This window comes from Polyodon spathula, chromosome 6, assembly GCF_017654505.1.
Source record: "Polyodon spathula isolate WHYD16114869_AA chromosome 6, ASM1765450v1, whole genome shotgun sequence".
NCBI classification, from domain to species: Eukaryota; Metazoa; Chordata; class Actinopteri; order Acipenseriformes; family Polyodontidae; genus Polyodon; species Polyodon spathula.
The window spans coordinates 70438144-70463002 of record NC_054539.1 but is presented as its reverse complement, the minus strand read 5'-3'; the positions used below and the strand labels follow the sequence as shown (position 1 = coordinate 70463002).

The 24859-nt window shown below is 36.4% G+C and overlaps 1 protein-coding gene across 1 annotated transcript in view; it reads left to right on the top strand.

Moving 5' to 3' along the window:
• The window catches only part of LOC121317740 (doublecortin domain-containing protein 2-like), a 63113-nt gene extending 49471 nt beyond the window's left edge, over nt 1-13642 (top strand). Inside the window, exon 9 of the mRNA XM_041253885.1 lies at nt 13502-13642. Within this exon, the coding sequence (XP_041109819.1) occupies nt 13502-13642 (141 nt within the window). The remainder of the gene's footprint in view (nt 1-13501) is intronic.
• Nucleotides 13643-24859: the final 11217 nt, after the last annotated feature.

Here is a 24859-nt window from a genome sequence, read left to right as displayed (position 1 = left end):
ATCACATCCTGGGTGTCATGTGGGTTTATAATCTGATTTCGATCACTTAACAAAAAAAGAGACAGGTAAAAGGTACCATAATCCATTATGATGCAAGATAAAAACTTCAACTGTCCCAAACTGTCTTGGTGAATAAAGACCTTATGGCCGCCTGTGACAAAGTGCCCGCCCCTGTGTATATTAGCTGTTATGTGTTGCGTGTGGTGTAGTTAAATGTTGGTGTATAGACATTGGTACACGGGATATAAACGGGTCTGTGTAACACGAGTGTTTAAAATGTATGTGTGTATTTTGGCACGAGGATTGCACAGCACTTCACGTGCAAGTAAAATGTAGTAATATGTGAGCACGGGGAATTGCACTTTATTAATTCACGTGCTGGCATTCAAGTGAATAATTAATTGGTAATTGAATCCCAGCACAACAGTATATATAGATGCACGTTGTCACATACTCGCGGTTGGGTGTTCAGTGAGTGGAGAACGGGAGAGACAGTAGGAGAATTACAATTGCTATTGCAAAATTAACAAGTTGATAAATTAACAAGTATTGTGCTGGTCCCACCAGCACGATACCTGTTAATTTATCAACTCACCGTGTTTGTCAGTGTGTCTGTCCGTGCACCGTTTTGTTAAGTTTAGTCCGTTTTTGTTTGTCTATTTATTTTGGCGTAGAGTGCTGTGTCCTGTGTTTTTTTATTATTGCAAACCTTTTTATTTTCTGCCTGTTTCATTATTAAACTGCGCAGCAGCGCCTTCACCATTTCAAAGCCGGTGTTCAGAGTCAGTTCCTGTGTCTGGTCTATCGCCACTCACTCCGGCCGTCCTTGTGACACCGCCCTATACCTGTTTGTAAGTTTGCACCTTGGAGCTCAATCTCAGATTTCAACCCTGCCGTCCTTGTGACACCGCCCTATACCTGTTTGTAAGTTTGCACCTTGGAGCTCAATCTCAGATTTCAACCCTGTCTGGATCAGGTTCAAGAATAACAAGATGGTAATAACCCAGGAAAATAAATTGCATGTTGGTTCTGCCAACTTCTATTTGTTACCCCAAAGTAAAAGTTAACATTTTAATTCATATATTTGTCATATGATAATATTAATATTGGGACAATTATTGTCACACTTTCAATGTGTTTCCAAAGAACAAGTCTAGTTTATCTGCAGGTTTGGTACAGTTGCAATGGAGCTGGCTATGATATTTCTGTTGTGCCTTGGCACTGCCATGCCCTTTCACAAGCCAGCTGGCTGCATGCACCTTAAAGGGACTTTTTAGGGACCTGAGACGGAGTCTTCATCTGCATCCCATATGCTAGTGTACACAAAAAACAAACAAAAAAAATAATTCTGACCTTGGAAATATCAAACAATAATGCTCTTTGAAGGTTTGGTAATATAGTTTGGAGCATGAAAAAAAGAAATTTGATTAGAGGCCATATTTAATATTAAACTATATGGCAGTGTAATAGGGCATAAGGAGCTGATTAAGAAAAATAACCTTAATGATGTGCTTGTCACATAAAATGCAATTAATTGGTCCCATTATTGAAAGCTTTTCTGAAAAGCCACACCACAATTCTATTGGTCATGTGCCATGTCAGGAAATGATTCTGTTTAGCTAGGGGCCTGCTAAAGAAGCAGTTCATAAAATATTAACAGTATGTGTGCATCTCTCTAAATAGGATCATTCTTTTAATTAATACTTTTAGACTTTTAGACTACTCCCGAGTGCTGTCAGATTGGCGTTTTTGCAGCCAGATTTGGCTTGTTTTGAAAGCATCTAGTGGGTTAATGTTGTCTGGAGGTTTGGTTATTTTTAGGCTATTTCTAACATGCATGTTTTTTTTTTTCCTTTTGATGATGTCATCACCAGCGCAGAACTGGCCCCTGAGACCACATTATATTGAGTGTGTAAAAGTTAATTCATGAAGATTATACATCAGATAAATCTATTGACACAGGGCAGCAGGAGTCAAGCATTTTGGCACAGTAAAGGTAATTTTAATTAAACAAAGAACCATGGGGTAACTTTTATATTATCTCATTTTAAAAGAGAGATGTTTAAAATGGGACTGGAATGTACTTGTAAGTGAAACACTGTTCATAATGCATCATTATGAACATAAGCTGAATATGTTGAAATACGGATCATTAGATTAAGGTCTATTATACTTGATATCACTTTGTATATCACAGGGAAAGCAGCAATGTTGGAACTAATATTCACCCTTAGGTCATCCAGGGCTTAATTACACATTTTAAACATTTATGGGGTTATCAGACAGAAAAATGAAGTTATAAGCACTATGTGAAACGTACAATAGGTCAGGGATGTCAGCAGCTACTTTTAGGCAGTTTGTGTATTAAAAATGTTGTGTCAATTAGCATGTCAAATACATTAACAATAATATAATGTCATTTGCCATTTTTTCTTTGCAAAACTGGTACTTTATATGAAATTATACCAATCTTTTTAACCTGGGTCAGATTGGCTTGTTATATAAATCAGATGAAAGTAAAGAAAAATGAATGCTTATAATTCAAATCAAAGCATTTAGGTGTTCTGTTATTGCAGTAATTTTGTACTATGTTCCATACAAAACAAAGGGATTCATTTCACATTCTAATTGTATTATTATTATCAACAGTAGCATCAGTAAATCTCAATATTTAGAATTAGATAAAGCCCATAAGTTGTAGATCCTTTCTGTTTATTATGTATGCACTCCATTGGAACAAACAGAACCAGTAAATAGTGAAGCAGGGTTACATTTCTGAATAAGGGGACTCCAAAGATTCCTGTAATCAAATTGCAATGTCATTTTAAAGTCCATTATCCACTATCCTCTTACATCACTCCCAAGGACTTTACCTTTACTATGCTACAAAAGTTATAGACCATGCCCACAGATCATGCATCACATGACTTAACAGCACTGACCCCACTGCCCATCAACCAGCAATTAATAAGCAATGCAACCCAAGGTTAAGAAAAGGTTTCTGGATTTACAGTTATGGAGAGTTGTCACTTTTCGGTTGTGTCAGTGTATTTATTTATTTATGCTCTGAATTTATAATCCCTTAATCACAGATCATTTTATGTTTACTCCCTATCAATATACACCAATTTTATACACACACTATAAAACGTCATACACTCCTCTGACACTAGGTTGTTGGTTTTGTAGATCTGTAAATAATGAAATTAAATAAACATTAATATGCCTTTAAAATCTGTTGCATGAGATTTCTGTTTAATTGCAAAAATTTACGAAAATGACTTTACTTGTACCCTTCCTTTGGCAAATAATGCATTTCCTATTGTATTAAAACATATTGCTGACTGCAACAGTGGATAGTGACTTGTGCAGAAATTAAGATGGCACAGCTGTGTAGATGAAAGAATATGTGAATCTGTCACACACACTTGCATGAATAACATATATGAGAAACACCAGCACTGTACGATGCAATTAACCCTCCTCCATCTTGGCAAGCTACTCTGAAATGTATTTTGATTTCTACAGTTAGTTATTTTTATATGGCAGATGTGTTGGTGCCAGCAGGAACACTTATGCTTTAAATATGCAATAATGCTTTTGCAAACATGTTTCTAGTTTGCATTACCTTTAAGATACATTGTTACTTTATGCTTTAAATATGCAATAATGCTTTTGCAAACATGTTTCTAGTTTGCATTACCTTTAAGATACATTGTTTCTGAAAAATGTATTTTCACAAGTTATGAAAGTTTTGCAGAGAAATTTATATTCTTTATCCCTATTATTTTACATTAATGTAGTGACAATGTTACTTTAATAAAGTCACAATATTTACATGTATCATATAAATTTAATATATAAGTTATCATATATAAATTATATATATATATATATATATATATATATATATATATATATATATATATATATATATATATATATATATTGTTTTAATGACTAATAATATCTTTATATAGCACCTTGCATAGTGGACGACGATCAAAAAGCGATTTAAAGAGGTAGGCTGTGAACTATGCATTATATACAGAGTATCTTACAATAGGACATTGATTTAACATCTCATCCACAGGATGGAGCACAAGGAGGTTACGTGGTTTGCTCAGGGTCACACAGTGACCCTGATTAGAGTGACACTGATTAGAGGAAAAACCTCAGAATGGAGTGTGGTAACCAGCGGTGTACCACAGGGATCAGTATTAGGTCCTCTGCTATTCCTAATCTACATTAATGATTTAGATTCTGGTATAGTAAGCAAACTTGTTAAATTTGCAGACGACACAAAAGTAGGAGGAGTGGCAAACACTGTTGCAGCAGCAAAGGTCATTCAAAATGATCTAGACAAGATTCAGAACTGGGCAGACACATGGCAAATGACATTTAATAGAGAAAAGTGTAAGGTACTGCACGCAGGAAATAAAAATGTACATTATAAATATCATATGGGAGATACTGAAATTGGAGAAGGAATCTATGAAAAAGACCTAGGAGTTTTTGTTGACTCAGAAATGTCTTCATCTAGGCAATGTGGGGAAGCTATAAAAAAGGCTAACAAGATGCTCGGATACATTGTGAAAAGTGTTGAATTTAAATCAAGGGAAGTAATGTTAAAACTGTACAATGCACTAGTAAGACCTCATCTTGAATATTGTGTGCAGTTCTGGTCACCTCGCTATAAAAAAGATATTGCTGCTCTAGAAAGAGTGCAAAGAAGAGCGACCAGAATTATTCCGGGCTTAAAAGGCATGTCATATGCAGACAGGCTAAAAGAATTGAATCTGTTCAGTCTTGAACAAAGAAGACTACGTGGCGACCTAATTCAAGCATTCAAAATTCTAAAAGGTATTGGCAGTGTCGACCCAAGGGACTTTTTCAGCCTGAAAAAAGAAACAAGGACCAGGGGTCACAAATGGAGTTTAGAAAAAGGGGCATTCAGAACAGAAAATAGGAGACACTTTTTTACACAGAGAATTGTGAGGGTCTGGAATCAACTCCCCAGTAATGTTGTTGAAGCTGACACCCTGGGATCCTTCAAGAAGCTGCTTGATGAGATTTTGGGATCAATAAGCTACTAACAACCAAACGAGCAAGATGGGCCGAATGGCCTCCTCTCGTTTGTAAACTTTCTTATGTTCTAGTGAATCAGTCAATGGCAGAGGTGGGATCTGAACCAGTGATCTTCTGGTTGCAAGCTCTGGACTTTAACCACTGGACCACACAGCCTCCTTGAATTAAAATCATATTCATAAGTCAATTGTGTCAAGGGTTCCTACAAGGTTCCAAGTGAAAGCTCCAACTTTGTCAACCAACTGTGTCTCTACAATGGACCCTAATTACAAATGGAAAATGTTAGGAAGGATGAAGCAGTAGTCTTGTACATTGGTGTCGCGCCGGAGAACCATAAATGGTGCATAGCAATAATATGATCTACATGCTTGCGTTGATTAATTCAACTATCAACAGCTACAACAAGGTTGAACCTCTTTCTTTATTTTAATGGCCACATCATCAATGTCACAAATCTCTCCATGGAATAAGGTGTCCAATGCATTGAAGTATTGATCTTGCTTCATTTATCAGCCAAAAAAAAGCTGCCGGTTTTTATTGTTTTTTTGTAATTTATTATGGATGATGTAATTTAACAAATTGACTTAAAATATGACTACCAAGGACTGACATTATATAGTTTATTAGGTTATTGACAATATCCCTTTCAGCCCTGATTTTGCTGGGAAAAAAAAAAAAAACACATCTGTATGAACGGTATCTTAAATATTACAGGTTGAATGTCTGTGATCTATATGTAGGGTTTTTTTTTTTATCCTATTCCAGGCAACTTGAGCGCTGTAATCTTCACCAGGGCAAATCTGTGTCGGACAAGCACACACCCATCACAGACTAATACTAGCATCCATCCATCCTTCCCTTCCTTCCTTCCTTCCTTCCTTCCTTCGAAGATTGGGTTCTTTGAATGTAACCTGCGGTGGCCATGTGATTTGTATGAACTCATAACCAAAAGTGGCTTGACTTACACCCCTTTCACTTAAAAAAATACACTTACCTGTATGGATGTGGGTCACATTAGAATTTGAATGGGGTTTCTTATAATTAACTGGAAGGCTTATGTATGACATTGAAGTGGCTTCCAGGTCCCAGATTTTTCTAGTTTGAATTTTAGACACGTTTAGTGTGTATATGTGAGTGTTTTAGACAATATAGTATATTCCTTTTATGTAACACTCCACAACAGATAAGGTTTTTAACTTTAAAGTAGCTAACAAATTGAAATGTTCTCTGCCATGCAAATCTACTTGTTGGATTGGTCTCAGGTGTGCAGTTTTCAAGTACTACATGATCAGTACTTCTCTAGTTTAAATACACCTCTGTTAGCAAGCTATGCCTTAGCTTAAAGAGTGAAATTGTACCCAACCCTTCACTGACATCTCACTAACCAATCAAGCGCTTCCCCTTTTGACTGGCATGCTTTGACCCAGAAGACTGCATTAAGTGGAAGTGCAGACAAATAACTAAGAATAAGGCATAAAAACTGAAAGCTTTGTTTAAGCTAAAGTAGTACTTTAAAATGAAAAAAAAAAACATGTTTACTACAACATGTGTGCCTTTCAAAACTACACACTTGAGAATTACGTAGTTACTAGAAGTAAAAAAACAGGTAAGATTTATATCTTTTTTTTTAACAACAATTACTTTAAATCACCCTTTCAATGGCAATGGATCACTATAGCACTACAAGGCATACTCAGTGTCAGCACAAGGGACTTTGTATAGACAAATTAGGAGGTCCTCCAGCACTGGGTCTGGCAATATTTCCCAGTAAAATATTTTAAATAAATAAATAAATATATTATTTGAATATGCAGTACCCTGTTTCAGTTAGAAATGTCAGAAAAACTTTTGCTAGTTAACTCTCTTATTTATTTTAATGACATTCACTTAGCATTATGCCCGATGATAACACTTCTGACCTGAGGGGAGCTTCTAGGGTACATTTTCCTCTTAAATTTTTCATGAAACCCTCTCTGTGGGACTCCACTTCCATCATAGAAAAAATATTCTAAACCTAATAACCATAACTACCTCAGCTCAGCCATCAAAAAGCTATTTATTAATCAGAGCCCTTTCCTCTGTAATGTGGGATAATAACACTGAATAGGGTTTAAGGGATATCAATTGTAAAATTATAATTTTTTTTTTCTCCATGAGAACGTTCTATTAAACGCTTAATTATTCATTGCTAATGCCTGTCATTATGAAATATTGTCCCCTGCCATTCTGGCTGCATCAGGCCTCTCTTTTCTTCACAGAGGTTAATGGCTAAGCCCTTTCTGTCATTAGCTTTACTAAATATGGCAACCCTCGTATGTCAACTTAAGTTTCTTAAGTGTGTAAAAACCAAAGGAGTGTCGAAGCCTTTTTGGGTCTGTTGCTGGGTTCAATGAGGTGTCCAGATTGAAAGACAGACAATTCAGTAAATTCATTTGGCAAACCAACCCTGGCGCAACTTGCTTTTTAAAATTCATTTATCCTAGGGGGGTGTTCTCTATCTCTCATTAAAACAAACAAACAAAACAAAACAAGACGCATTTAGCAAATGGATGTACCTAGGAACATGTACTTGAAGACTTAATTATGAAGCATGCATTGAGCAAATCAATCACATGTGCAATTTTTGATGAATGCATTTTTGTTGACTGAAACCATACTGGTCAGTTCCCTGTACTCATTTTTTTCAAACCAAATTTGATCCTTGTGCAATTTGTGCAATTTATGTTTCCATACATAATCTCTAGTTGCCATGATATGATTTTTGTATTGCAGGAGCATTCCTGAATGTACCCTGTACAATCAGAACTACAATACTGTAATATACCATCTTTATCCTACATTAGTTTTTCTTGTAAATCACAATTTTAGATTTTAGTGGTTTCATTGACATTGTCATTTAATTTAATTTATATCTGTACATTCTGTACATTTTAGTACAGTTAGGCATACTTTCAATATATGTCTGGGGTCTATTTTATTGATCTACAGTGAGAGTAAGAAATACTGCCACTGTTTAAGAAGTACTGGGACATTTGTGAAAAACAGAACTGGGGGCAGATTATGCATTGGCGATCGTTTCTTTTAAAACAGTATATATTTGTCTTTTTTAAATGATGTCATCAATACTGCCTTCATCATTGACTGAGTTTTACTACTGACTGTGCATAAACCAGAAGTAATTGATGTTTATGTATTGTACATGAATGGGTACTTTCAGGAATTCAAACAATTCCTGTATTTGTGGAAGTCGTAGATTCCTGTTTGCTGCTGTTATTTGCCAGGCTCTCATCCTTCCTAATTGTCTCTCTCACAGCCTGGTTCCTGTGATTGGCATACTTAGCTCAGGGGCACTTGATGGATCTTTATTCCTCAGGATCCCACTAGGATTTAAGAAAAGCTCCCCACTGGGGTTTGCAGACATCTTCTGTTAACTTCAAATTGGGAAGGAATGCAAGAGGTAGGATGTCTTTGTGTGATGTGGTTTCCCCTTTAGTGTGGTTTCCCTTTTTCAAAATAAATGCAGGGAGTTTTTTATTGTCCATATTATCCCATTCACACCTCTTGCTCAATAAGATGTTATTTACAAATCTTGGTATCTTACGTCGTAATTAATAAAGCTCTAGAGGCAAACCATATTTTACATAAAATGGCAGTACTTAATCTTAATGGAGAAAAACACAACCTTATTTTAAGTTGTACTACAAAAGGGAAGCAAGTGAGTAAATGAATAGAAAAAAAGGCAATGCTTTCCCTTACAAATTGTTTGCATTACCCCTAAAATGGGTTTCTGCTGCTAAGATGATGACCGATCATTAAAATCTTTAGCATACATTTAAAGAGGGTATTATTATTGTTATTATTATTATTTATTATTATTATTATTATTATTATTATTATGAATATAGTACAAAAAACAGTTATAAAATACATTACAATCAATAGTAACAGCAAATTCAAATGAGAGAAAATGAATACAGTAAATAATTACATTTGAGAGCGAGTACAACTAAGAGCAGTTAAACCTAAAAATATTTTGTTATAAGAGTAAATTCCATAAAGATCAAGTAGTAAGTACAATAAATGGATAAGAACGATTTCAAATAAGAGTAATTACAAAAGTTTATGGTTACCTTTAAGAGTAAAATCAAGTACAAGATACAGAAAGTATAATTATAATTAAGAGCAGTAGTAGAGTACAGCAAAGTGCGGAGCAGTTCAGTGCAAGTATAAGATGATGCAAGTACTGATACGGTTGGGTGCCATATAGTCCAGTATAGTCGAGAGTTGTGAAGTTTACAGATGCTCTCTGAACAGGTGTGTCTTGAGGAGAGATACCAAGCTATTGAGTGCAGTATACATCTGTCCCAGTTCATGTGAGTGTATAGGCTGCTATGACAGGTTTTTGACAGAGTCATGCTGTATTGTGCATATAAGTGTGTGTGACATACGTATAAAACACAAAATTAACTGAAAGAAAAATGCATGAAAGTATATATATATATATATATATATATATATATATATATATATATATATATATATATATAACCTCATTTAAGAATAATGTGGTTTGTTTGTTAAAGCAGCTTGATATACAGAGGCAATCCTTTTTTTATTTTGTCACAGACAATAAACATGAACTAATTTCAATATTTCAGTATATTTCAATTTTAAACCAAACTGTCATTCAAGGTAATAATGAGTGATCTGTGCTTGGTGCCCAGACATTGCTGGTTTTAAATTACCCCTCTTAAAGTGATCAGATGGTCTCAGGCCAGGGTTCAGGGCTTACAATTCAGTCCTGTGACTTCAAAAGGAAAGGTTTTCTTAGCTACCTTGGGTTATAGTAAAATATTCCCTTTTCAATGCATTTCTGTGTCATAGAAGAATGTAGCTTAAAGCTATTGTCCTTGAGAATCACTTAGGCTCAGGTGATGTGTATTGGTCAATTAGCACAAGGTCACATGCCAGGCAGATTTGTGGAGAATGGAGTTCTCTGTTGACATCTGTCCAATCTTCCCCTCATTAGCATCTGACCACAACAAGTTGCCAGGAGCAACATTTGTGACAGTAACCCAAGCTGTTGACTGTGTCATTATTAGGGTGCATCGGAATAGTTAATATTTCATGCAGACTCCTTCCTACTACTTCCAGCCCCTTCCAACCAAAAAATGTGAAAAAAGCTCCTCTGCTGCCCAGGCTGATTGCAACGAGTTTCAACTTCAGCTGCCCAGGAAATCAACACCCACAATCCACTTATGCAATTCATGTCATAGTCTTTTGTTGATTTATTCAGGGTAGAAGTGATTTTAGCTTCTGCTTGTCAATTTATACTCTTTGGAACACAGTGGTAGTGAACCAGTCTTGTTATAACAGTTCATTAGCTGAACTCACATTGAACCTTCAGAATCTGTCAGCAGTGCATATATCACCTGCAGCGCTGTAAAGAGGACCAGGACATACATAAGGGGCTATGAAATAAGTTGATATATTGATCCCTACCCTATGAAATTTAAATCAGAAAGCGCACTATATAGAAGGCCACTTGACTTTGTAACGTCTTCATTTTAGTGGACTATGAAAATACAAATGATTAAATGATTTTCTTAGCTGTGAGTAATCCTACATGCAATGTTTTGACAATGGAATATTACTACAGCTAGATTCAAAGTGAAATTGTATAGAAGTGTTTTGTATAGTCATTATAAGGTCTATGATTGTGGATGTGTCAATGGAATTCAGCTGCCTGTTTGCTCATCATGATGTCAGATTGTACCGGTATCACAATAACCTTTAATGCACGGATTAGTGTAAACCCTCCATAAGAGTGTTTAATGCCAACTTTAAATCCCAAGGCTTTCTAACTATGTGTTTTTGAAACCTAGGGCCACCCAGATAGAACTAGTTAACACGTAGACAATGGAACCCTCTTTTAGGAATCTTTCCCCAGCTGGTTTTCCTCCATGATCTGCTGAAGCACAAAGAGCAATACAGCACTCCCTATGGACCCCTTGAAAAGATCGGCAACTTGGCGCAAACAGGATTTGAGTCTGAAAGCACGCAATTGCTTGACTGCATTTCTGATCTGCCTTCACCAGATGAGACCCTGTGGACAACATATTTGTAACCTGAACTGAAGTATTGTCATCAATATCTAGAAGAATAACACAACTGTTCTCAGCTGTTTTAAATATACACAATCATGACATGATGCCTGACAATATGAGACAAAATATTGGTTATAAATCAGACCTACATAGGGCCTTGACGTGAATGGGAGGCTTGTCTGTAAGAATTCCTTTGTGGCTGTTCAATTCAGGGTTCACTTTGTGTAAACAAACCAAGGACAAAACACCTACTTTTCTATATACTGCACTATGCTGATAAGTTGTGCCTGTGTAGTCTCTGTCAAAAGGGGAAATTAAAGTCCAGATATGGCAAAAGATATCTACACAGCTATTTACCTGCAGATGTTTAAAATCCCAATGCGGACAAACAAGTGGCAGCATTCCTGGGCCAATTTTATTAACAAAATGTATAAAGACAGTATGATATGTTATTATTTCACACATCATTTTGATTGGTTTATTGTGATGGTGCATGTTCCATCCCAGAATAAACACGGCAAATAAAAAAAAAATGTTTGCTGTGAAATCCCACCAACGTATCTGTTTTATATTATCGGGGAATGAAGTTTAAAAAATAACTATAATAATGAGACTCTGATGTATGAGTATGGTAAACTAAGAGAAATAGCATAACGGTAGCAAAGCAAAACAAAAGAAAAAATATGCACAGCCAGGTGTAAACATTGAAATATTGAGACAATTTGACAAAGTAAAAGCGGCCTGATGTCGGTCTAGAGCATGTAATACCCCAACATGAATAAAATATAAAATTTACATAAAATACTTGTTAGTATGTTAAGTTTAGGACTGCTTATTCCTGGCTATTAGGTATATATTTATTGAGTGTGTTCCATCATTGCTGACATACCCCCACTTCATGCTTTGCATGTCACAGGGTAGTTGTGCTGATGTCACCTATTAGATGAATATCATACATATAGCCGGGAATAAGCCATGCTATACTTAGGATCCTGACACCTAAACAGAAATTTAAATGTATGTCAAGACAAGATCTTAGGATGACCATATTATAGCACTCGTGTAGCTTTACAACAACCCTGAAACAACTTTACCATTCAATTGTTTGCTCACAGTAACCTTGTTCTGTTCTACATTCCCTAATGTGTCTGCAGACAAGCCTGTTTGCTAATTCATTTTCCAGGTTGGTGAGGATGCAATAAAAGTTCATTTTCGGATATCTGGCAAACTGCCACTTGCCCTCCAGGAAATGTGTGATGGGAGCTGACGGGTAATTAGTTGTATCAGCCAGGTACATGTAAACTTCCCCTGATCTCTGAGTGAGGCCGAACAGAGGCAGCTGGGAAAATTGTGATGTTTTTTTGCTGCCCTAAAGGAGTAATTGCTTTAATAGAAAAAAGAAGTGTGTGCCTAAAGCTTTGAAAATGTTTATTTTTTTATTTATTTTTTATTAAAGCGTCTATTGTAATTGTCACTTGGCAGGACAGGAAACTAATTATTTGGATGACATAGTGGTACAAATTTCTCTTTTCAGCAGTTTGTCAACATTTTACATTTCTGTTGCTCTATTTCCCACAGATATATACAGTAGGCTTACATTTATCAGAGAAACACTTATAATGAGAGAAATTACACAGTAGTAGTTTCTTATGGTTTTATTTTTTCGGGCGTGTGTATGTGACGCACGCGTATGTATGTGTGGAGCGTATATATATATATATATATATATATATATATATATATATATATATATATATATATATATATATACACACACACACACACACACACACACACACACACACACACACACACACATGCCCCCATCTAGATTGGGTCAACCACATTGGGTTGTGGTTAATTAATTTTTATAGAACCCTGAAATCTTTTCGTGTTCAGGGTGGGGTTGTCATGCAAGTGACCCCATCGTGATGCAGAACATTCACTTAATCTGAACCCAATTTGAAGATGATCATCCAAAGACACAAGCAGTGAGCAGCAATGTCAAAGTGCACGTTGGTCTTCCAATTAAAGCTACAGTACCAATTAGCTGTGCAGTACACAGCACAACAGAATAAAATAACACTTCAAATAGCAACCTAAATAGTCTACATTTGTTTAATTCTAACAAGGTTTATTTAAAAAATATATATATATATATAAGAGCCTGAAAGAGAAAGCGCTTCCTTGGTGCCTTGCCTGTGCAGAGCCAGGCACTATGCAGGGTGCTGCCCCTACACATCAGGAGGGCACTTGGACGCCTACTTCAGTGCTCTTGAGAGCTCGTGTGAATGCCTTATCTGCAGGGAGCGGGACACTTTATGGTCAACTGTCCCCTCCAGGAGGAGGAGAAACAGCTGCCGGAGTTCCCTGCACTGCAGTCAGCATGGCCACTGCCAGAATTGCCACTGCCAGCATTGCCACTACCAACACTGCCACGGCTGTAGTGCCCAGCACCGCTGCCAGCATTTTTACTGCCAGTGTTGTCACTATCAGCTATTTCGTACCGGAGTGCCCCGCACTGCTGTCAGCGTTGTCGCTACCAGCGGTGCTTTTGTCAGCATTTCGCTGCCAGAATGCTTCGCTCTGCTGTCAGCGTTGGGGTCACCCTGGCAGAAGATGAGGAGACCCACTCCACCACAGCCCTGATCACCAACCAGCCCACCAGAATCTATGTGGGAAAAGACAAACATGAATTGAGGGGGTTGGTTTTTTAGAGGGGGAAGTGGTCGATTGCGGCCATGTGATTCTTGGTTTGTTGATTCAAATTTAATATTCCTGGACGTTTTCATTATGGCAAAGCACAAACGACTCTGCTTTTAAATCACACAGACCTTCTTTGTCTTGTCTGGCCATATTTAGTTGCACATCAAATCAAACCTTTCTCACAAGACCTGCGGCAATGTAAGGTGGCAGTGCAGGTGAGATTTTAATTTTTTTTAAATCATTGTTTGAGTTCCGGGGTTAGTGATAGGAGGTATCCATGCCAGATTTACAGTACCGCTTCACAGTGGCAACAAATATGTTATTTGCTTTTTAAAATATTCTGTCACTTATCAAATTTGCTTTGCGGTTTATTTCTGGACTGTTTAAAAAACGGTTATGACTGGTTCGTAGGGTCATGTAGCTTGACATTGAATACTCCTGTCCCTCTGAGCTACAGACAGTGGCATAAAACTCCCATAGCAAATGATTTAGATCAGGCAGAGGAATTGCTTTGAAATCAATATTTAATGATTTTTGTTTTAACCAGTCAAATAGGATATTCGATGCAGAAGGCAGTGCTCTTTTGTGTATTTTTTCTTCCTTTTCTATGTCCAGAAGCTGCAAGATGCCTAGTACTACTAATTCCTTTTTTTGCCACTTGAATTGGTGTTGGTGTCCAATTCAGACTCGTCCAAAATCTCATCTAGGGTTTGATTTCCCAAAAGACCAAAATTGACATAAATTTTGTCAGTCATCTATATTGCAAATTAAATATAGCTACATTTTATAAATGAATTTGTTAAAAATTATATATTAAATGTGGTTACTTATGTTTATTAATATAAATTAAAATATGGCTAAGTTTTTTTTTTTTTAAATTGTAGTGGTGTATGGATATCTACAAGTGCCAACCCATGGGGATATGCTGCAATATTCACACCCCCATGTGACCAGTTTTGACCAATCAGAACAGAGTATGATAAAGACCTATTTTATAAACATAAATAACTAGCGCTGGTATGTAGGGGACTTTTCTGAAGGCATGTTTATAGTGTGAAAGTGGCGGCTCGGTCTACAACCGCGGTATTATGTAAATATATATCACCAGGTGACGAATCACTGTTTGAGTCTTTTTTTTATTTAAATGTTAAGAACTGTAAGATATTTTGTAGAGTCCCTTCAGTGTTTGGTGGGAAGTATTTTTCCCTCCATATTTTAACGGGACCTGGTGCCCGTAGTTTCTTCTAGTCCACTTCATCAAGTGACGTAATCTGCTTTAACCACTGGTGATATATATATATATATATATATATATATATATATATATATATATATATATATATATATATATATATATATATACATACAGCGTATTCTATTTTGTTAAACTGTTATTTTGGCCTTGTACTTTTTATTTTGTTAATGTGTTTTGTTTAGTGTTTGTTTGTTATTAAACTGGCACCGTCTGTGTCTGAGTCTCCCTTCCTGCTAAAAACGGCCTTGCCAGTGACGCTGTCCTCTCACCGGTAATTGAAAATCAATACAAAGTGGGTTTCAAGGTACAATATAGGATTTATTTATTTATTTTTATTTTTTTGCTGTGTATGGAGCCCTTATGATTCTTATTTCAGTAAAACCCATTCTATAATAACAAGAATTGCATTGACTGCAGTACAGTTTTGTGTAGTGAGATTGAAATGCTTTCCTAATGTCCTCAAGATCCCACCGGCACAGTGGGCAGTCTTTATTATTGCATGCTATTGTACGTCACTGGAAAACAATATATTTATACCCACAAGCCTGGCATTTCTTAATTATTTGTTTAATGATGTATTTCATTGCTCGTGAAAGGAAACTGGACAGCTTTGAAGACTTAACCCTCTGTTCTATACATGCAGAGAGACTACAGAGATTGCAATGCAAATTTATCTAACTATAATATATTAACATAATAAGTATGCAAATTGACTTTATGGATGCAGGCAGTTTTTAGGTATGTGCAAAAGGGACCAGTAGGTTATTTGCATTTCGTTAACCCACTTTGCAGCTTTATTTTTTAAGAGTTCAATGTTTGGCATCGGGTCATGTGCTAGTGATTTATATAATATATCACTAATGTTGAATACTTTTTCAGTATTCAATGCTACAGAGTGAATATTTATACCGAATTTCATTTTGGAAATCTTGTATTCATTCAAATCCAGTGACAGAATGACTTTGCACCGATGCAGAGCTTAATCTAAGGAAAGTAATTATCTAAATTCAGCTGTTAAATTTTTATTAAATATACTTTCTTTGGTAACACTTTAAGTGTCTCTAATTGCTATGTATTTACATAGTAGTTCCACAATAAATACAGGTGTACTTACACAGTTACAATGTTATTATGCATAGTTACAATGTACTTAATGTGTAAATCTTTTTGTACGGTATAGGTAAGTGCACAATTGTATCAGAAAAGGGTTAGGATAAGTACACATGTATTTACTAAGTAACTACCGTACTAAGTAAATACACAGTAATTCGAGACACAATGTAAAGTGTTTCCCTTTCTTTTATACATTGTGCTTGTTATATAGTGTAAGCTGAATATTCCATGAATGTTCAGAGTGCTGTTTTGATTTCACACATCAGGATAGCTATAAACAACCCACTTGTTTAACAAAATAATAATAATAATAATCAATAAGGAAGCCGGAACACACAACGTGTAACCCAAGCCATGGGAAAAACACGCGCTCTAGTGAACCCAGCACTTCCGGGTAGTCGCTCCTCCAACGTGTTTTCCGGAGCATCCCGTCAGTGCTCTAGGATGTAAAAAGGAGATGGGTTAGCAGGTCCACAATAAAAACGAACCATCTTTCTTTCTTTCTTTCTTTCTTTCTTTCTTTCTTTCTTTCTTTCTTTCTTTCTTTCTTTCTTTCTCTCTCTCTATCTCTCTCTCTCTCTCTTTCTCTCTCTCTCTCTTTCTCTGTACCTTGCCAGAAGGAACAGAACCATGGGCCACGCCCACATTTGTACGCTCCGTCTCGTCACTACTGACCAGCGAGGGCAACGACCGTCAACCAATCCCTGATTGCCACCGTGCTTCCCGGGTCGATGACATTGCGCACCGTGGCTCTGACCCCTTTCCAGGTGGTCGACTTCCACCTCCCCTGGGGGTGACTGCTCCTCCTCCCTATTTATTAAATAATGAAACGAACAAACACAAGACTTTTACAAAATAAAATGGCATGGTGGCCAAAACAAACACTAAATCAAACAAGGATCGTGCCGCTTTTAATCCAACACAGTTTTTTCAGTTATTTTTTTCTTACTTTTTCTCCTCACTCACATTTTTCTCTCCACCCTCATTAACCGCAGCACTCAGCAGCTATAACTTTTATACATGTGGCCATCCTCGAATTGGCAAACAATTAACCAATTTGAAGACTGCTGCATTCTGCACGTTATTGTTGACACGGAAGATAAATATCTGCTTCCCTGCCAAATCCAAAACCCACAATCCAAATAATAATAATAATAATAATAATAATAATAATAATAATAATAATAATAATAATAATAATAATAATAACAACACAAATACATTTAAATAATAACAACGCAGCACATAAACACAGGGGCGGGCTGTACCCCGTCAGAGTATGCTTTCATAATACATGTCAAGAAAGAGTTTACATATTTATTTATTTGTTTTGATTGAAACATAGACAATTATACATTATACAAGTATACATTTTGTTTATACTTGTCTTTTAGACAGGGATCAAGTGAAATAGAAGAAATGTTGACATCAAGCAATGCAAACTGTTTTTCTCCTAAATGATTATATCTTCTGTCCACATATCAGTCCATTATTCTTTTCCTCTGTATCTATCTGTTTGCTTGTCAGCAGAGAGAGGTGGACACTGGTTCATGCTGTTGATAAAGCTAACATTAGATACAGTTACACATTGAGGCTGATTTGCACATGGTCCCATTGTGCAGATCGTTAAGTTTACAAGCACAGTTGTTTTTTTAATAAGTATTAAATCATGTGCGATCTAATTACAGTATGTACACCTGGCCCTCCTGGCATCAATGCCAATTATATTGGCTGGGCCATCAAAGTTGACTTTGATGGCAGTTGGCGAGAAGGTTCCTTTGGCCAGAGTATAAATAAGATTGGCATCCCCCTTGCGTATTCTTGGAACCAGCTCTATCACATGAAGCTCATTATATGTCAATAGCCGGAAATCTTGCAATCTGATTGTCTAATAAAAAGCATATTCCAAATCTTTATTGATATTTAATTGTAATAATTCACAGAGAGAATTACGGACCAGTTTAGTCAGAAAGCCCTCATCTTTGGCTTGCATTACTGACCAAAAAAAAACATTCCGCAATCTCTGGTATCATTTTTGTTTTGCATGTTTTGCATGTTTTAAATATAAAGTAAAACAATAAAACACCATCTATATTAAATAATTGCGTAACGAAAGAGCTTCTTCTCCAGATCAGACTAAGCTTTTGCACTTTTGGATTATGTCTGAAAAGGGTGGATTTCAAGTGTCAGTATTTTAACAGACTGTAATTAGGCTGAGATCTTGTTAGGCAACGTCCCTGATGCTTAATGCTGTAAGGGACTGTGATGGAATATGCCCGCCACAGTTTATTTGTGTTGTTTTTCTTTTATTGCTTACAGTATTATTGTTATTATTACAGTTAAATGTAGGTGCAGGGAAATGTTTGCCTCTGGTCTCTGCCAATCCCGTGAGAATGCTTGGTTGGCAGCTAGTAATGTATTGATGAATTGGCTGTCGCCACGCTCCCTAGAAAACCTGTGCAGAATGGGGTCTTGGGAGACACAAAGTAATTGACAACCAGTTAATCCCTTGACCAGAGGAGAAAAAGAAAACAATTGGTCTAAATCCAGCACGATACTTGTTGGATTATTGTTCAGGTCCCTGTGCCATTTTGTTTATTATTTAAAGCCACTTTTGTTTAATAAAAAACGAGCACATTGACGACCCACCCCACAGTACTTTGTGTGTCTGCTTCCTGGTCTGACGTCACTCACCAAGCCATTCGTGACAGGGATCGTTATTATTGATTTTTTAAAAAATGCTCTTGGTTTTCTGTGTGTAAACATTTTGTGTCTGTATCAAATCGGAATGCTCCAATGTATTTTTCCTTTAGAGTCTTTAGAGTCTTTATATTGAGTTGGAATCCAGTTTTATTAATATGTTTTATTTAGAAACAGTAACTCAGCTGTCAGTCTCATCAGTCACCCCTTCCCTTTTGTGTACTGGTATATGAAATACAATTATAGCCTCCATGGCTCTTTCATTTCATGTTTAATATATGCTGTATATATGGGAGGATTGTTAAGGGTTAACTTTTCATTGCAGGCCACAAGGCTAAACAACACATGTGGCTTAGCCTCCCAAAGGAGTACATTAGAAGATGAAAGAATAAGCCCCCTTTTTCATTTAATAGAAGCTTTTCAGATTAGGTTGACTGATACAAGAATCAGCATGCCCCCCATTTTAAGTGCTGTTCAAAGACATTATCTGGGCTTGATTCTGATATTGTGAATTATTGTATTTTTCAGAATATATAGCTCATTCTCATTTTGGCATTCAATATAATGCATGTTATAGTTGTGTCGTTACTTTTCAAAGCTGTACTAAAATTCCCAGAAATTAAACAAAACAATCTCTAACTTATCTAATCAACACAGCTACACTAAATATGAATGTCTAGGTTTTATAGAACACAATTGTTATTTTGGTGCTGCTATTTGACATTTATTTACCTGTTTAAAAAGTACAAAAAATGACAACTGAGTACAAATAATTATTGCTAACGCCTCATAAAATGCCAGAAACATCATTTGAACAGAGTTGCTGTTTGTTTTGTTAATTGATACATTTCAAAAGCTACTACAAGTTACAGCGGCATCATAATTAAAATGCAATTCTATAGTTAGTTCGAAAAGCAGTAACAATCTTGCAATTTTCAGGATATCACAACAATGTATTTAAGTTTGATTATAATGGCTCAAATACCAACCAGTATTTTATTTTCAGTTTCCGCCAATGTCAATGCTTTTCTGGGAACTGGTGTATCTCACCTTCTAGTGCACGTCTGGCATGCTTATAACGTTTTGGAAACTATTCTTCGCAAATTTTCCAGGAAAATTACCTCATTTACAGTATCGACATTATTGACCTTTTGAACAGAGTAAAAGGATTCTTGTGACTTCAGGGATTAAACCTGTGAAAGAATCAATAGCAGAAAGCCAGAGTTCACTGTGTTCTGCACTGAGGCTGATTGCAAAATGAACTCTATTAAAAGTTTCCAAAGCTAAAGTCAGATATTAACTCAAGACCAGCACATGGGAACGCAAGCTTTAAAACACAATGGTCTTTAAACAGTATCCTGGTCACTTGTAGTGTGAATAAAGTTAATGTTATATTATGAGGATAAACATTAGGTGGCTTGGGCATTGCACTGGCCTTGTACCTTCGGTTTTAGATTACATCTTGGCAAGTGAAACTAGCTTGTGTAAGTGCAATTAAATGAACGTTACATGAATGCCAGGGAAAAATACTGACAGACTTGGGTCACTTAATATAATTCTTTTATAACCCATATTTTGTATAAATATCGGCTAGGGGTGGTGCTCCAGAGCTCACACACTATAATATGGAAGATGTCCCTTATTCCATTCCACTCTCACCATCAACATAACTAAATGATTCACATTAATCACCTCATGTTTCTATACTAATTATTTAGCTAGTAAAAACACAGGATTTATAAACAATGCACCCTTTCACACTGAGAATCGCTGCAGTGAGCTGTTTTATTTGTACTCACTTGTACTGTCTATGAGATAATGAAATGCCCTGGCTCCAAAAAAAAAATAATACATTCAATTCAGCAAGATTCAACAGCAAGATTAAAGAGAAAACACAATTTATTTTCAAAGTTTCACTCAGTCCTTTTGTTTACTCACAGTCGTTAATGAAATATCTTCTTTAAAATCCAAGACGAAATATCTCTCTTTGCAAAGTATTAAAAAATCCAGAAAATGTCCAGAAAGAAAATCTTTGATATATTTATGTGTCCATAGTCTTCAGAAGGACTGTGAGCAGTCCAAAGGTGACCAAGGAATGGCAGGCCTCAGCAACTGGTAAATAGTGAAAAAGTGTTTCCTCCTTGAAGTCAAACCCTCTTACAAAGCAAAAAATATATTGTAATATGGTCTGGAACAACTTGACTCCCTCTGGTAATAGCAATTAGATTCTGGCATGCACCTTCAATCTCTAATCCCTGCTTTCTTTGATTTATTACTATCTTTCTTATTTTCAATGTCGTATAGTCCCGTCAGCATCACTGTACGAGAAAAAAAAAAAAAAAAAAAAAAAACCCTTACTGTCCTGGGCATGACAGTACTTAGAAAATAAAACATATATTTTCGAATGGTGCGAAACACAGCTCCCTGTGTCTATCTCAGCATGCCAACTGCCAGCACTCATATACTTACTAAAAAAAACAATCCCATAATTCCTCGCAGAATCATGCTTAACACAGCTCCCTATAAGCTGTGTAATCTAACCAATTAGCAACACAGTTACTAAAATACATGGTATATACAGACTTTCACCTAATATAGTAAGGGCTACACTTGGTAGCAATAAACAGTAGCCAACATCAAAAAACTGCCGCACCATTCGGCAGTGAAGTCAGCTAAGGAAGTCAGGTTCAATGGCCAATGACTGGCATAGAGAATACAATGGTCTGTATCTTAATATGATTCCGTCATGTTTTCCTGCCATGAAGCAGCTGTAAACCTTTTAATTATAGTAGAGGTAGGAAACCATTCCATTCTAGGTCTTAGGTCTAACTAGGGGTGTGCCGAGTAACAAGTATAAACAAGCATTATCCAGTGGTAAAAATATGCATAATTACTTTAAACTGATGAACGCTGCTGTCAACTAAGTGCCAATTACTTAGTGCTGGAAATGTGTTTTTAAGGCACTTTCTATTTTAGAACCTCCCTTGATAAAAAATATACATTCAAAACAATCAGGTTGTAAAATGACATGAAAGTATTGTCTAGTAACCTTTTGAGTTCCAGAAATGTTTTGTAAAGCACTGTTAGTCTTAGCTCTAGTCAAGTAGAGGCAAATTAAGGAGTTGGATGAACAATAAATAATGGTCGCTAATATAACCATCAATCAATTTTTTTTTGTTCAATGTTCTACATGACAGAGTAATTAAATATGTTATGTTTGAAACACTGTGTTTTTTTATTGGCTAGTTAATATTTTAATCCACTTGCTATTTCACTTGTTATCATTCAAAATTTCCACATACCCAGCCAAACAATATGCTTTTAATTGAGAAAGAATACAGCAAGGTATCATAGCATTACAAAATATGAAGACATTACATCTGTCATTCCATAACATACATTTGGATTATATCAGAAACATGTCAAGCATATTCAATGCAACCTCAACTATCTAAAAAACTTTAATATGTGAACACAATATGTATCAGATAATTAGAAATCTGCTGCAGGGAACTGTTCATGTGAACCTCTCTGAACCGAGGAATGAGCTAGACCCCTTCGTCAATCTAGGGACCGCTATCCCTGCACATGTGAAAGTGCTGTGTTCTCCGTACTACTTAGCCTCTGATTCCTTTCAGACCACAGTTGGAATGTCTGGAGGGATAGCCCAATCCTCCTTTTCCAGTGGTAGGCACATTTCTGAATGTCATGCTGAAGAAGGCAGGTCAAGTGAAACGCGTCTGCCCAGTAGGGCATGATAAAAAATAAGCATCTTTAGTGGTGCAGTGACAGCGCCCAGACAATCAATACTGAGTAGGTTGGGGAATCTGCTATCCATTCAAGGCCAGGCAACAATCCCTTTAAGAGACAGAATGTGCCTGTATCACCGCAAGGCTCCGTTTTGAATGTAGGAGCGGTGATCATGTCGAGCGACAGTAGCACAGAGCAAGAAAAAACAACGCAAGTCAGAACAGTAAGTAGTAGGTCACTCGCAGAGAGAATAGGTATACCCTTCATGACACAGGAGATTGCTATATTAATGTAACAGGTAGAGCCACACAGGGCAATTGTTTATTATTTGTAATAATTATACAAGGTACATTATTTCATAGCATTGACATTGCTACATGTAAAGTGTAAAATACTGACTACCCTCCCTGATCTGTCTACCAGTAGCAGCAGCTGATTCATTTTCTAGTATGTGTTAATCCTGATTGTGCTGTTTGTTCAGTTACTTGTTCACAGTGTGTGATCATAAAGTCAAAGCCTCCTTCTCCTGGCTTTAGAAGAGATGCGACGTGCCTGTGTTGTTACTGTGATATGCTTAAATAAAGTTGCTGAAACTAATTAGACTGCTTGCAGTTGTTTGATTTTAACTTGTCATTCAAAACGGAGACTAGTTGCTATTTTATTGCCATGAAAATAAATTGCTGAAATTGTAAATATAGTACTCCACCGTATCTGCAAAATAGGATTTTTGTTTTTTAATTCATATATTTCTTTATTATTCATCTGCGAATAATATTGTTAGTTTCTCACGTTTTGTCATTTTTTTGTTTTAGGTTCTTTTTTCTTTTACTTTTCTTTCTTTGATTTCCTCTTTCTATGTCAGTCCAAGCGCACACAGTTGCTACTTAGGACTACTTTACTTTTTATAGTGTGTTCAATTCTTAAAGTTCTTGATTGCACCACTAAATAAATCTGGTTTCAGCGGGTCTTAATGCAGTGCTCAGCTGTCTATATGGGACCCCATGGCGCTGTCATCAGAATGGCTTTGGCGAATATGTTAATAATACTACACCCCAAAATTTAGGCTGACATGTGGCGATGGGACAGGCGCTATATAACGATGCAGGACATGTCTTCAAAGACCATTTCAGCGCAGCATAACAATATAAACTAATTACAGAGTATAGATACTGAAGCGTATATTATTGGCAATCAAACACATTACAATTTTGGGAATTACACTCTCCATGCAGTGTTGCCGATCCGCCACAGGTTTTGGAGGGTCCACAACTCTATCTCAGTGGGATCCTGCTGCCTCGCCGGCAGCTAAAAAGGGGGTTGTGGCCCCTGTTTGCTAAAATTAATTGGCTGTTCAATTTCATGCTTGATGTTTTCAGTGGCAGTCGCCATGTGTGTTTACCTTTACGTATTTAACTTCCAGTTTTATACTGGCCAGTGCGATTTCTGACCATACACCACACAAAATACATCATATCTTTGTTGTTTATTAATTTTTTTGCTTTACAACTATTTATTTTTATTGATGAAATCTATACAGAAATGTATTGGTGTGTTTGATCTGTAAGATACATTTTAATGTAACTTGACATAGATCGTAAAAAAAGGACTTAAGGTCAAATTCAACATTCATTCCATTTGGAGTCTTTCAATAATAAATCCAGAATGCTTAATTGCCCCCTCTCCTAGGTAGTTTAACCTTCTCTTTCTCTAAATAACAAACCAAAGAAACTGAATGTTTGACTTCACAAAAATGAAGCTCACTTTAAAGCTTCATTCTACAACATTTCACCCAAAGTGATGATAGATCAATACTGGAATCAAAAGTTTTTGGCAGTGGCCAGCTGAACTATCACTTTTGTGACTGAATATTCAGGTTATAAGAGGTCACTTTTGGAGGTGCTTGCGTCTGTGGTTGTTACCCTATGCATCTTTCACATTAAACTACGTCAGACTTGCTGTATTTGATGCTTGGTGACCATTCAGGGGTTTGTTTCCTGGGGGATGGTATCTGGTCTGTCAGCGCTGGAATTCAGACTTTCTATACTGTTGCTTAGCTCTCAAGCCAACAAAGACTTTACAGCATGATTCCGGTAAAATAAACTCTCATTACAAGGAACACGTGTTTGTCAAAATAAAAAAT